Source organism: Rhinopithecus bieti, unplaced genomic scaffold (assembly GCF_001698545.2).
Source record: "Rhinopithecus bieti isolate Rb0 unplaced genomic scaffold, ASM169854v2 scaffold_27306, whole genome shotgun sequence".
Lineage (NCBI taxonomy): Eukaryota > Metazoa > Chordata > Mammalia > Primates > Cercopithecidae > Rhinopithecus > Rhinopithecus bieti.
Window position 1 is genome coordinate 1,069,300 of NW_016812395.1, and position 15,449 is coordinate 1,084,748.

General features: G+C 35.4%; 1 protein-coding gene across 1 annotated transcript in view; it reads right to left on the reverse strand.

Annotated features, from left to right (window-relative positions):
- CSPP1 (centrosome and spindle pole associated protein 1) overlaps positions 1 to 15,449 on the reverse strand; it is a 136,276-nt gene that overhangs the window by 78,144 nt on the left and 42,683 nt on the right. Inside the window, 6 exon segments of the mRNA XM_017896307.1 lie at positions 3,346 to 3,424; positions 3,792 to 3,913; positions 6,027 to 6,235; positions 8,628 to 8,685; positions 10,270 to 10,363; positions 14,130 to 14,200. Coding sequence (XP_017751796.1) covers positions 3,346 to 3,424; positions 3,792 to 3,913; positions 6,027 to 6,235; positions 8,628 to 8,685; positions 10,270 to 10,363; positions 14,130 to 14,200 — 633 coding nt within the window.

A 15,449-nucleotide genomic window follows, 5' to 3' on the forward strand; every position in this document is an offset into this window, starting at 1 on the left:
AAAAAAAAAAAAAAAAATCAACCAAACCAACAGTTTGTTATTTGAAAAAACCAACAAGATTGACAAATGTTTAGCTACACTGAACAACAAGAAGGCTCTGCATCTTCTATTAAAATCAGGAATTCTATGATGGGAAGAATGAGATCAGAAAAATAAATACGTAAATATAAAAAATAAAATATAATCAGAAATTCACAAAGGGACATCACTATTAATCTTCTGAAAATAAGAAAGGACTGTAAGGGAATATTATCAACAATTATATGTCAACAAATTGGACAACCTAGATGAGATGGACATATTCCTAGAAATAAAAACCTATCAAGACTAAATCATGAAGAAAAAGAAACTCTGAATAGACCTATAACTAGTTACTAAAGAGACTGAATCTGTAATCAATAATCGCCCAACAAAGAAAAGCCCTGTACCTTATGGTTTCACTGGTGAATTCTATCAAACATTTAAAGAAGAACTAATATCAACCCTTCTCAAACTTTTTCAAAAAGTTCAAGAGGAGGGAACACTTCCTAATTCCTTCTATAAGCCCAGCATTATGCTTATACCAAAGCCAGAAAAAGACACCATAAGGAAACTACAACAAGATCACATATGAACACGGATGCAAAACTCCTTAACAAAATAGTAGCAAACCAAATCCAGCAGCATATTAAAATAATTATACACCATGACTAAGTGGAATTTATTCCTGGAAAACAAGGATGGTTATGGTTAAACATAAAAAAAAATCAATATACCACATTAAAAGAATAAAGGGGAAAAAATAACATGATCATCTCAATACAGAAAACCATGTGACAAAATTTAACACTTGAATCGTTAAAACTCAACAAACTAGGAACAGAATGAAATCACCTCAACATAATAAAAGCCATATATGAAAAACCCACAGCAAACATCATACACAACAGTGGAAGACTTTTCCTCTAAGATCGGGAACAAGGCAGGGATGCCCACTTTAGCCATTTCTATTAAACGTAGTACTGGAATCTCTAGTCAGGATAATTAAGAAAATAATTAAGAAAGAAAAATAAGGGGCCAGACGTGGTGGCTCACACCTGTAATCCCAGGACTTTGGGAGGCTGAGGCGGGCGGATCACAAGGTCAGGAATTCAAGACCAGCCTGGCCAACATGGTGAAACCCCATCTCTACTAAAGATACAAAAAATTAGCCAGGCATAGTGGTGCATGCCTTTAACCCTAGTTACTCAGGAGGCTGAGCCAGGAGAATCACTTGAACCCAGGAGGCGGAGGTTGCAGTAAGCCAAGATCGCACCATTGCACTCCAGCCTGGGTAACGGGGTAAGATTCTGTCTCAAAAAATAAAATAAAATAAAACTATCCAAATCAGAAAGAAAAGTAAAATTATCTCTTCACAGATGTTATCATCTTATTTGCAGAAAATCCTAGATTCTACAACAAAACTATTAAAATAAATGAATTCAGTGAAGTAACAGGATAGAAGTCAACACCCAAAAATCAGCTGCATTTCTATACACTAACAATGAACAATTTGAAAAGAAAATTATGAAAGGAATTCCATTTATGAAAGCAGCAAAAAGAATAAAATACTTAGGAATTAACTAAAGAAGTGAAAGACATATACCCATACAATGAAAACTACGAAATATTGCTGAAAGAAATTTTAAAAGACATAAATAAATGGACATATATCTTATGTTCACGGATCAGAAGACATGACACTGTTAAAATGTCAAAACTACCCAAAGATTCAATACACTCACTACCAAAATCACAATGACTTTTTTGCAGAAATAGAAAAACTCATCCTATAATTCATACAGCATCTCCAGGAATCCAAAATAGCCAAAACAACATTGAAAAAGAACAAAGATAGAGGACTCACATTTTCTGATTTCAAAACATTCAAAGCAACAGTAATCAAAACACTAAGGTACTGGGATAAAAGAAGACATACACACCAAGGGAAAAGGATAAATAGCCCAGAAATAAACTCTCGTATATTTGGTCCAGTGATTTTCAACAAGAATGCCAGTTATCTCTCAATGCAGAAAGGATAGTCTTTCCAACAAATGGTGCTAAGAAAACTGAATATCCACTTACAAAATAACTAAGACAAACCCTTATGCAATACCATAAAAAAATTAACTCAAAATGACTCAAACATAAGACCTAAAATTATAAAACTCTCACAAGAAAACATAGGGCAAAAGCTTCAGGATGTTGGATTTGGCAATGACACATGACACCAAAGGCATAGGCAACAATAATAAAAATAGACGAACTGGACTTTATGAAAATTTAAGAATTTTGTGCATCAAAAGGCAATATCGACACAGAATGGGAGCAAATATTTCCAAATCAGATACCTGACATAGTATTAATAACCAGGTAATATGGAGGACTCTAAAAGCTCAACAACAAAAAACAAACAACCTAATTAAAAAATGGGCAAAGTACTTGAAAAGACATTTCTCCAAAGAAGATATACAAATGGCCAATAAGCATATGAAAAGATGCTCAACCTCACTAATCATTAGGGAAATGCAAATTAAAACTACAATGAAATACCATCTTATACTCATTAGAATGGTTACTATAAAAACAGAAAAAGAAAATAGTATTGGCAAAGACGTGGAGAAATTGGAACCCTTGTGTCCTACTGGTGAGAATATAAAAAAGTATAGCAATTGTGGAAAACAGTACGGTAGTTCTTCAAAAAATTAAACATAGAATTTCCATATGACCCAGCAATTCCAGCTTTGGGTACAGACCCAAAAAACTTGAAAACGAGATTTCAAAGAGATATTTGTAAACTCATGTTCACAGCAGCATTATTCACAAATAGCCAAAATGTGGAAGCAACCCAAAGTGTCCACTAATGGATAAATGGATAGATTTTAGATAAGCAAAATGTATACAATTACAATGGATTATAATTCAGCCTTAAAAAGGAAAGAAATTCTGAAATATGCTAAAAGACGGATAAACCTTGAGGACATTTTGCAAAGTGAAATAAGTCAGTCACAAAAAGATAAACACTAGATGATTCCATTCAATATGAGGTACATGGAGTAGTCAAAATCAGAGACATAGAATGGTGGTTACCAGAGAATGGGGTAGGGGAATGGGGAGGTACACCATTATTATTTAATGGGTATAGAGTTTCAGTTTACAAGACAAAAAGAGTTCTGAAGATGGACTGTGGTGATGGTTGCACATTATGAAAATATTAAATACCACTAAATAGTATACTTTAAAATGTTAGGATGGTGGCTTTTAGGTTATATGTATCTTTACAAAATAAAAGGGGGGAAAAAATTATTCTTTTAACTAATAACTTACACAACAGGTTGCGCTAGTTGGTGGGTGACAGGAGCACTAACATAAGCTGCAGGCTGTACGCCCATCATTCCTGAACCATCTTAAAGAAAAAAGAAAAAAAAAGTTTATTTAGAATAACCATTTAATAACATTTTATTTATTCCTCCAGAAAAAGGTACATAATCAAAATGTTACCTAGGGAAAACCATCAATATTTCCCTCTGGGTTAGAAGTTAGCAAAGAAGAGCATAAGAAAACACAATCGTTATTTCTTAAATAGAGATGAAAAGGAAGTAACTATAAAATGTAACTGGGCTTTAAAATGGGGCATTTATTAAGTCAATATATAACATCTGAATTAAGCAAAGCTGTGCTTTTCTCATTTAGATATTTTTTATTTACACAAAAAAACAATTTTCCTTATTGAGCCAAGGGGGGAGAAAATGCTTACCCTACAGATAACTTACAATAAGCAAGACTGGGATCCAAAGTATTCCTGGCCCCATAAAAATAGTATGCATCATCATAAGGAGTTCGATAGTTAGTAGCCAAAGGTGGTAGTAGGGGAGGTGGAGGCAGAGGTGCAATCCTGTATGAAAATAAAAATGAAAAATTCCTCTCCTGTTTCATTGCAATTTTTTTTAAAAAATCAATATATTACTATTTTGCAAAAACAGTACTGAAAATCCTATCACTACTTTAGAAAGTCACCACCTTGCTCCAATCATTCATAAAAAATTATGACTCAAAAAGCAAATACAGGATTTCACAATTTCAGGTACATTTATGTAAGACAAAAACCTGGCTTAATATTCAATCAATTAATATCCAACAGGCACAATGTGCCAGTATCAAATAAAGACAGACATGGTCCCTATCCCTCAAGAGTAACATGAAAATAAACTACAGTCAGGTACAAGCAAATTAAATAATTAATAGTACAAGCAAATTAAATTAAATAGTAATATAGCCCAGAAAACGCAGAGTGCTATAGGTACAGGACCAGGGACATTTAAACCACATGAGGGAGAGAAAGAAAGCACATGTAAGGCTTTCCAGAAAAGGCAACGCTTAAGCCATGCTACTGGAGTGAGCTTGTGTGTGTTAGAGGAAGGACAATCCAGAAAGAGAAGGCAAAGAGCTACAAAACAGTGTAAGTACAAATGGTTCAGTCTGACTGAGGAAATGAGTGTATTTCTTAATAGTAAAATAAAAGCAACTTAAATACCAACAGTAAAGTCCTGACATAATCTTTAGTATTTCATAAATTTAAAACTTCTGAAAACCTCTACATTAGCACTTCATTACTGATTAGGAAATATCTCTGTATTTCCACCAATGCAATATTTTTCAGTAGTAAAAATGGCAAAGGCAAATTCCTTTAAATGAATAGAGAGATGGCAGCATTCTAGAATGTTCTCACTGTGGTATGTATCTTAACAGGTTCTCCCTTGTCATATACTTCAAAATAATTCCAAAGAACTAAGAAGGCCCTGAAGTTCTCTTCAGTAGGGAATATCTTTCATATTTACTAGCCACTCAGTATGTGTCTAACCCTTACACTATCCTCACAACAAAGATACATAAACAAAAATGTCAAATAACTGTTATGAAAGGGAGCTGTCATTATCATTAAATCTAATTTTAAAGAGATTTATACAAGCTAATCCTCACAACCCTATAATTGTAAACATGAAATAAAATATACTACTACTCCACTTTTACAAATGAGAAAACTGAAGTTCAACAAAGGTTTGGTTTGCCCAAAATCCAGAGAGGAAAGCCAACCATTTCAATCCCTAATTCAATGCTGAGACCACCATAAAATGCTCTGTCAATTCCAATCCCTCCTATTCTTGAGTCAGGAAGCCAACAGATGAAAAACACAAAGCCCCTGATAAGTACAGTAAACACACTTCTACAGTGGGTTAGTAACTAAAAGATCAACTTCTACTGAAATAATATAGTTCAGAAAATATCAATGTTCAAAAAAGTTAAGAAAAACACCTCTAAATTTAAATATATTTTATAATTAATACACTACCAGTGAACAAAAAATAAGCCCAGGTCCTACAAAGAAGAAAGTATAGCCCAGAAAATATCAGTGTTAACAACAGAATTTTCTTTATGTATACTCTATCATAGCCTTTTACCTATAGAAATCAAATCTTCACCCCAATACCTAAACTACAGGTTTTATAATCTCAACACTTTTTATTTCAGGCATTTGAGTTACACAGCCCATAAGTAATCACAGAGAATGAGCTGAAGGAAACAGAAGCTAAAATAAAATTATACGTATAAAAGAGCCACATTAGAAACTTTTTCTGCACAAATTGAAGAATTCAATGTTTGCCAAGTGGAAACAACAAAATTGAAAAAAATGTACAACTTTTATATGTTAAACGATATCAAAAACAGACATCCCAAAATACGACCTAAAACTAAGTAAATACTAAAATGTACTTAGTAATTCATTCTAAAGATACAAAACCATCTTTAAACAATAAAATGTTTTAAGAATTTCCCTTATTTTTGTAATAGCAGAGAAAAAAAGAAATTTCAAGAGAACTTATTTCACAAAACTGTTAACTGTACAAAATCTCTGAAGAATAACGTTACCCGCTTCAGCACATCCTTCTAAACATAAAATATAGCAATACCTTACCTAATTCCCAAACACAAAACATTTAAACAAGCACCTGGGAGACACCATTTCACCAAAGGCGCTGTTGAGTCCACTGCGCAAATCTTCATTTTGAGAAGGAACGGAATGAACTGATGGGATGGGTGGGACAGATGGGGCAGATAAAGGAGGGAGAGGTGTCTGGAAAGCTATTCTGGGTCTTTCAGGTGGTATCATCTCTTCGAAGTGTCTTGGTGCCACACTAAACTGCTTTAGTCTATCAGGCTAAAACAAAGAAAAAAAATCTGTTTGTTACATATAATCATAAGTTTAAAGGTAGAAGGGACTTCAAAAGACCTCCTATCCCAGCAGGTACTTAAGACAGTCACAGAATAACAGAATTTTACAGCTATAAAAGACTCCAAATATCTATTTTTATTTATTTATTTATTTATTGAATAACGGAATTTTACAGCTATAAAAGACTCTGAATATCTATCTATCTATTTATTTATTTATTTACTTTTGAGACAGAGTCTCACTCTGTCGCCCAGGCTGGAATGCAATGGCATGATCTCAGGTCACAGCAACTTCCACCTCCCGAGTTCAAGCAATTCTCCTGCCTCAGACTCAAGAGTAGCTGGGATTACAGCCACCTGCCACCAGGCGCAGCTAATTTTTATAAAGAAGGGGGTTTCGCCACATTGGCCAGGCTGGTTTCAAACTCCTGGCCTCAAGTGATCCGCCTGCCTCAGCCTCTCAGAGTGCTGGAATTACAGGTGTGAGCTTCTGAGCCCGGCCAGATTCTCAATATCTAATGCTTATTTTATAAATGAGTAATTGAGGTTCTCTGAGAAGTAATATACCACCTAAGGTCTCGCTATTAGTAAAGAATTAAGCAAAGACTAGAGTCAGATATTAATTTTAAATATATCTGTAGTATTATTTCTATGTACTAGGACACTGTGCTACTTCTCTCATCACCATTTCTGTTATCTGTTACAAAGTATTCTGTAAAACAGGGTCAGCAAATGCTTTCTGTAAAGGGCTAGACAGTAAATAGGATTTGCAAGACTACACAGTCTCTTCATAAGGAGCAGACACAGCCATAGTGCTAAAGTAGCCACAAACAGTATGTCAACGAATGAGCAAGGCTGTGCTGCAACAAAACTTTTTTTTATGAAAACAGGCAACAAACAAATTTGGCCACAGGCCACACTTTGCTAATCTCTGCTTTAGAACATCACTTATATGACCCTTTCTAAGATCTGCATATCTAAAGTAAACCCAAAAATAAAGTCCTGTTTCCCCTAATTACTTATTTATTCTCATAAATCCACTTGACACTCTATAGGAGCTTCAATTCAAAGATAAATAAGGTCTGGCATACACTAGTGTAACCATAAATACAAAATTTAACATGCCAACATATTACCTTAAAAAGCTCACCTTTTAAAAGGAAACTTTTGATTGATTAAAGAAAATATATTTAGCTTTGAAATTTATCTTCTTTTTTTTCTACCATGGTTATCTTATCCGGAATGATTTCTCAGGTTAACCTAGAAGCATACTGTGAGTGATGCTGGTGCAATATTACACTTTTCCAAACAGATAACCCACAGGATATACTCTCGGCATAAGTAAAAGCAAATCAAAAGTTGCCTACAGGTAAATAATTTTAAGTTGCTGCATCCTTTTTAAGAATGAGCTTTTTAATGAAATTAAAGGTCTTAATCATCATTCAAAGATGAAACAAGACTTGTATTAGAAATAAATACTACATAACCAACTACAGAAAAAATAAATTGTGGTAAAAACACAGAAAAAATAAATTGTGGTAAAAACAATAAATTACCTCCTTACTTAACTGCAATGATGTAATTCATTCCACTTAATGATGAGAATTGCAAAATTCAAGTAAAAGTAAGATTATTATCTCTCTAATGTTACAATAAGTAACAATTACTAAAATGCTTTAAAAATAAAGTCTTCGGCCGGGCGCGGTGGCTCAAGCCTGTAATCCCAGCACTTTGGGAGGCCGAGACGGGCGGATCACGAGGTCAGGAGATCGAGACCATCCTGGCTAACACGGTGAAACCCCGTCTCTACTAAAATACAAAACTAGCCGGGCGAGGTGGCGGGCGCCTGGAGTCCCAGCTACTCGGGAGGCTGAAGCAGGAGAATGGCGTAAACCCGGGAGGCGGAGCTTGCAGTGAGCTGAGATCTGGCCACTGCACTCCAGTGCGGGCGACAGAGCGAGACTCCGCCTCAAAAAATAAATAAATAAATAAATAAATAAATAAAGTCTTAAGTTTTCTCAGAAATCATTCCAATATAAGAAAAGTCAGTGATCAAGATGTATTCAAGAAAAGTATTAACATCAGTTGTAAATTTAACCAAGATAGCTTTCCCATGGAATAGTACATGTGAACAAAGCAGAGAGAACTAATTTAAAATAAACTTTAAAAAATGACACACAAATGAAAAAGGAAAAATTATGTCAAGGAAATAACAGTTAAGAGAATTTACACTTTATGAGAACAGAATTTAGTTAATTTTATTACTGTTCAAATTGGTCTACTCTCTTTTCTCTCAATATTCTCTATCCCCACCTGCCACCACATTTGAGGATCATCTGATGAAAGATTAAACATTAAAAGATGCCAGAAACCCTTACCGGTTTCTCAGGGTCTTGTGCTCCAGATGCTGCAACCCTGAGTTCTAAATCTTTTTCTCTAAACAAAATGAAAGTTTTACATATTAAAAAGATATAGTAAACTATCAAAATTATAAATCATCACTGAAAGAAGCTTATACACAAAGTCTATGCAATACATCTACAAAAACAATTCCTTTAACTGACATTACAGTCTAAAATACTACTGAAAGCCAAAATTTTTTACTTGATACAAAGTAAACTAGAATTCACATGTAACTTACACTATGTATCTCCAAGCCAATGCCCAGAGTATTTCAAAGACTAAGTAATTCACACAAAATAAAATACAAAAATAAAATCTTTACCTTGCAAAACAAAAAACCTCTTTTAGGGCACACATATATTTTCAGTTAGCAAAGAGAAGGGTAAAAATTTAAATATATCTACCATACTTCCTAATAACAGGGTTTTTTTATAAATGTTAAAGATAACTAACATCAAACAGTAGATATTGGCTTCCTCTGAGATAGAAAAAGGCAAAAACTAAGAGATAACAGGTCTCAAATTCTCTCAAAACACAGTATCTATTCCTAATTTTGTTGTTGCTGTTGTTGTTGTTGAGTCAGAGTCTCACACTGTCTCCCAGGCTGGAGTGCAGTGGCGTGATCTCGGCTCACTGCAACCTCCGCCTCCCAGGTTCAAGCAATTCTCCTGCCTCAGCCTCCAGAATAGCTGGGACCACACTTGTGTGCCACCATGCCCGGCTAATTTTTTGTATTATTAGTAGAGATGGGGTTTCACTGTATTAGCCAGGATGGTCTCGATCTCCTGACCTCGTGATGTACCCACCTCAGCCTCCCAAAGTGCTGGGATTACAGGCGTAAGCTACTGTTAATTTCTAATTTTAATCTATATTTAAAATTTCTAATTTTAAACTCTATTCCTAATTTTAAACTATAACATTTCATAGGTATTTCAACAAGAAAGACTACAAACAATGATACCTATATACAACATAAATACTTGTGATTTATCATTCCTGTGGAATTAAGGAAGCCATTGAAGTTTTTGAGCAGGGCGCCAGTTTGATTAGTGTATTTTTTGACAGTTAATATCATAGTGTGCTGGATCTACTGGAGCAGTGAGAAGGGAGTTGGGAAGACTAGTTATTAGTTAGGAAGCTATTGCTGCAACCCAGGTCAGATGTAGAGAAGACTTATCCAAGGTTAATGGCTCTGCGAATAGAAAGAAGGAGGGGACCTCATATGAAGTGAATAGGAGAGGACAAGGAATACAAGTTATAGTGAGATTTTGAGGCTCCATTATTGGGCTATTAATAGAAAATGAAGAAGGACAGTTGGTTTTGAGATGCTCATTTGGGATGGAATTGTTAAATTTATAGGATACAATTTTTTTTTTTTTGCACGTATGTGTGTGTGCATACCATTTCATATGGCAAAAAACACTTCCAAAACAACAACAACAACAACAACAAAAACTCTCTTGGTATTTATTTTCCTTGTTGATTTACCATGTAGAGATTAAAATATAGTGATTTACAAATCAAACATCGTATTAGGAAGACAACCCCTTATTTAACCATCTACACAAATGCATTTTAAACTCAAAATATCTCTTTTAAATGCAAACCTTTCATTACCGTCTCTTGTTCCTCTGTTGCTCAGCCATTTGTTCCAATAGTTCTAGTCTGTATTTCTCTTTCCTTCTCTGAATAAGTTCTCGATCTTCACCTCCTAGATAATGGTATCAGAAAAATGCAATCTTAACTCTTAAGCATCGTATGCAATTAGAAAGTCAAGTCCTTAAAAACTGCATCTTAATTGTATCATATAATTACTGAATATGCAAGAAATACAGAAGGAAAAAATCACATGAATCAGTCCTTCTTCAATTATTTTTGTAATTAATGTGTACCTACTATGTGTCAAACACTAGATACGGTAATTATGCCCATGCCTCTACCAGTAGTCAAAAATTTTCCTAAATAACAGAATATTCTTATCCCAACCCCATTTTTCTAACAATCTAAATAATATTTCCATTAATATCTTCCATAAGTCTTATAAATTTAACATTTCAATCCCAAATGAGCATCTCAAAATCATCTGCCCCTCTTCATTTTCTATTAATGGCCCAATACTTGAGCCTCAAAATCTCACTATAACTTGGATTGCTTGTCCTCTTCTACTCACTTCATATGAGGCCCCCTCCTTTCTATTCTCAGAGCCATTAACCTTGCATAAGTCCTCTCTACATCTGACCTGGATTGCAGCAAAAACTTCCTAACTAATATCCAGTCTTCCCAACTCCCTTCTCCCTGCTCCAATAGATCCAGTACACTATGTAATATTAACCGTCATAAAATACACTAATCAAACTGGCACTCTGCTCAAAAAAATTCAGTTCTGCAGGAAAAAATACAAACCTCTCACCCTGGTATTCCTTATACAAAAATTCAGCTCATCAAAAATTTTGAATGCAGAGAAGATTATTATTATTGCATATGTTAACACCACAAAATAACCTCTTAATCTAGATATGCAAGATCTGGAACACTACAAAAATCACAGGGTATCAAGAATGCAATTGAAACAGCAATTTCTGTACTGCCTTCATTACTGGTCTCCAACCATCAGTGGGCACGGCACACAGAATCTCAGTCTGTCCATTAAGCATAGATGTCAGCAAAAGTGAAGCTCCCACAGAGGTAACATAAATTACATTAAGATTAATAACTGTGTTTTATAATAAAAGTAAATATTGCCATTCCACTTCTGACCATGATAGAATAACCAACCACAAGACTTAACCTCACACTGTTTAAAAAACAAATAAACAACAACAGTAACAACAAACTAGAAAAGTGGACAAAATACACAAAATAATTGTTTTCCAGACACTAGACAATAGGTAGTACAGAACTGTAATACCTAAGGGAAGGAAAATAGATGAGGTGAGCCCTATAATCATCCAATTTCTGCCCAAATGAAATTTCCAGACCACAGATACAGGTAAAGAGGTAAAGAGAACCCAAAGAGGGCCAGGAAACTGAGCTAAATTGAGTAGATAAAGAGCAAAATTCAGGAAAGCTAAAATGGCTAAAAGTTATGGAGCAAAGATCCAATAGGAAGCACAAAAAGAGCTCCAGAAATCCACAGGAGGTCCCTTCAGACTTTGCAGTGTGCTAGTTTGTGCATTCACAGAGTGAAATGCCATTTGGCCTGGCAACAAACTAAGAAGGATATGTAAACTGAACAATTCTCAGACCTGAAACAAAGGAGCAAAATTCAAGCTCCAGCCAGCTATGTTCTTGGTGGTCTTTCAGGGAACACTTCAGAAAGATCACTCTATAGTAGTAAGACTAAACTATTCTCTGAAAGGAATGCTACTCCAGAGGTCCCTAGCTAAGTTTAAAACTGAACTCAGATAAAATTGGTCTTTAGTGAGGGAGAAGGAAAGGAAAAATCATTTTGGAAAAAACTCAGACTGCAGAAGCAGCCTGCTTGAAAAGTCACAGCAACAGACAAAATAAAACAACCTGGGGAAAAAATAAAACCTCAGACTGCACCTGGACAGATAAGCAAGGGTCTAGCACAGAGCTCTTTGTTCTTTGTCTAATTAGTGAACTCCCAGGAAAAAGTTTCCACCTCCTTTCAGGCATATTCATAGTGGGAACTTGCATGGGGGTGGGGCAGGGGTGGCTTACCTAAAACAAACCCACAGATATACAAACAAGACAAGCAGCTTTCTGCTTGCCTAGAGACATACCCACAGCTGTATAAGATAACACGAGTTGCACAGACAGTTTTACTGATAAGTTACTCAAACTGCGAATGTCCTGTCTCTGGGGATAATAAATTTCCTATAGGTATATACAAACATAGTTTGGGCGGGAAAAGATCAACCACAAGATAAGTCATTGAATTAAATGACTTTAACGGTTTGTTTCAAATGTTAAGAGTCCATTGTCTTACCAAATATTCATCTATAAATCCTGGATTGCATTAAACTCATGCTATTTATCTTTAAAAAGGGTACAATAATCCTTTTATTGATAAAATTATTTATCAGTAGGCTCTCAGCTCAGAAAGACATTTCTCTTATTTTACCATGTTTTATAAAATACATCGGCAGGGAACAGTGGCTCACGCCTGTAATCTCAGCACTTTAGGAAGCCAAGGCGGGCAGATCACTTGAGATCAGGAGTTTGAGACCAGCCTGGCCAACATGGTGAAACCCCATCTCTACTAAAAAAATACAAAAATTAGCCAGGCATGGTGGCACACGCCTGTAATTCCAACTACTCAGGAGACTGAGGCACAAGAATCACTTGAACCCGGGAGGTGGAGGTTGCAGTGAGCCAAGATTGTGCCACTGCACTCCAACCTCAGCGATAGGGCGACACTCAGTTTCAAAAAAAAAAAAACATAAGAATATAGCCTTTTAAAATAAAATAAGTAAATAAAAATAAAAGAAAAAAATATAGCCTTTACATGGTACTGATTAAACCGGTCAATTTTCACCTACAGATAATATACTAGAATGAAATTCTAGGTGGTATGCCATTTTTCCCACAACAGTCATTCACAAGGGAACGAATACCTGAGAATATAATGCAATTATATGTCTCTAAACCAGTAATTAATTTGCTGTTTTTACGCTGAATGAATTTAGAGTGTTACTTAATTTCTTCATATACTTTACTAAAACCAAATTTCAGTTCATTTTTTTCTAACAGTTTTCACACAAAGAACAGATCTCTTTTCTATTACATATTTAAAGGTACAAACCAGAAACAAGGCTCTCCTCACAGTTTCTGGTATTAAATTGTGACAAGTGTCATACAGCAAAAAAAGCTTATATTCAGCAATGACTTCAAATAAACAGAAAATTTAGACCATCATCATGACTTGAACAAAATACCTTCTCAGAAACTACATGAAAAGAACAAAGGAAAGAAAGGTTTAATTTGGAGAAAATAAACTAATATACAAAGCAGTTTTGTACTAGTTGAAGAAACTAGAAAGAAGAATTAAGGAAAAAACTATCATATATAAAACAAAATATTTTTAAAAAGCAGAATGTAAGAAACAGCCACACTGCAACAGAGTGCTAATAAAATATGGAATTAAAAGCTCACTACTGATTGGTAATGATCAATCCATTTTGCAAAGAAAAGATTACTGAAACTAATAATTTTATTATCACCTATGGAAAGCACATCACTAAATAATTTAGCTTTCAAATTACACATAGATGTGTTCATGAATATCATGAATAAAAATACAAAGATATATAAAATTTAAAAAATACAAAATAAAATTATACATAGAGCTATACATGCTAAATGATTAGCACAGTATCTAGCCATAAAGTAAGCACTTACAAATATTTTCTACTATTAGTAAAAACAGTATTAATTACAACACTGAGTTCTCACTAAAAAAGGATTATAAGACACTCTGTACAAGTCCAACGAATTGGAAGTTTTGTGCCTACCAAAGAGCATCCCTGCAAAAGGACTACAGGTATCTTGATTAGTAGATTTGGATGGTTCATTGTCTAAAGCACTAAAGAAAAAAAGACAGAGAAACAGAGTAAGTTAAAATCCAGATAATTTTCAGGAAGCAAAATTTTAGAGTAAAATGTAGATATGAATTATTAGCCTTTCAAAGTACTATGGACATTATAATATTTACAAATGTTTAAGGTTAAGGTAAAATCATGGCATTCTATCTCTTTATACAGTGCAACTCCAATGTATTCAGGCTTTAAAAAAAAAAATTTTGGCCAGGCACGGTGGCTCACACCTGCAATTCCAGCACTTTGGGAGGCCTACATGGCTGGATTGCCTGAGGTCAGGAGTTGGAAATCAGCCTGGCCAACATGGTGAAACCCCGTCTCTAATAAAAATACAAAAAAATTAGCTAGGTGTGGTGGCGGAGGCCTGTAATCCCAGCTACGCAGGAGACTGAGGCAGGAGAATCACTTGAAACCAGGAAGTGGAGGTTGCAATGAGCCGAGAGAGCATCATTGCGCTCCAGCCTGGGCAACAAGAGTGAGACACATCTCAAAACAAAACAAAACGTTCAGCTTGCTTCACTGGCTGTATAGGTTCTCAAATAAAATCTTTTTCAGGCTGGGTGTGGTGGCTAACACCTGTATTACAGCACCTTGGGAGGCCAAGGTGGGCAGATCACTTGAAGTCAGGAGCTTGAGACCAGCCTGGCTAACATGGTAAAACCTCATCTCTACTAAAAATACAGAAATTAGCTGGGCATGGTGGCATGCGCCTATAATCCCAGCTACTTGGGAGGCAAAGGCAGAAGAATCACTTGAACCCGGGAGGCAGAGGGTACAGTGAGCCAAGATCACGCCACTGTACTCAAGACTGGGTGACAGTACGAGACTCTGTCTCAAAAAAAAAAAAAAAAAAAAAAGGAATATAAGTGCACATAAGACCGGGTGCAGTAGCTCACGCCTGTAATCCCAGCACTTTGGGAGGCCAAGGCGGGCGAATTACCTGAGGCCAGGAGTTTGAGACCAGCCTGGCTAACATGGTGAAATCCCATCACTACTAAAAATACAAAAAAATTAGCCAGGCGTGGTGACGCACGCCTCTAATCCCAGCTACTCAGGAGGCCGAGGCAGGAGAATCACTTGAATCCAGGAGGCAGAGAGCCAAGATTGTGCCACTGCACTCCAGTCTGGGTGACAGAGTGAGACTTCGTCTCAAAAAAGAAGAAAAAGAAAGAAAAACAAAAAACCCAAAAAAAAAAAAAAAAAAAAAAAAAAAAAAAAAAAAAAAACCCCCACCAA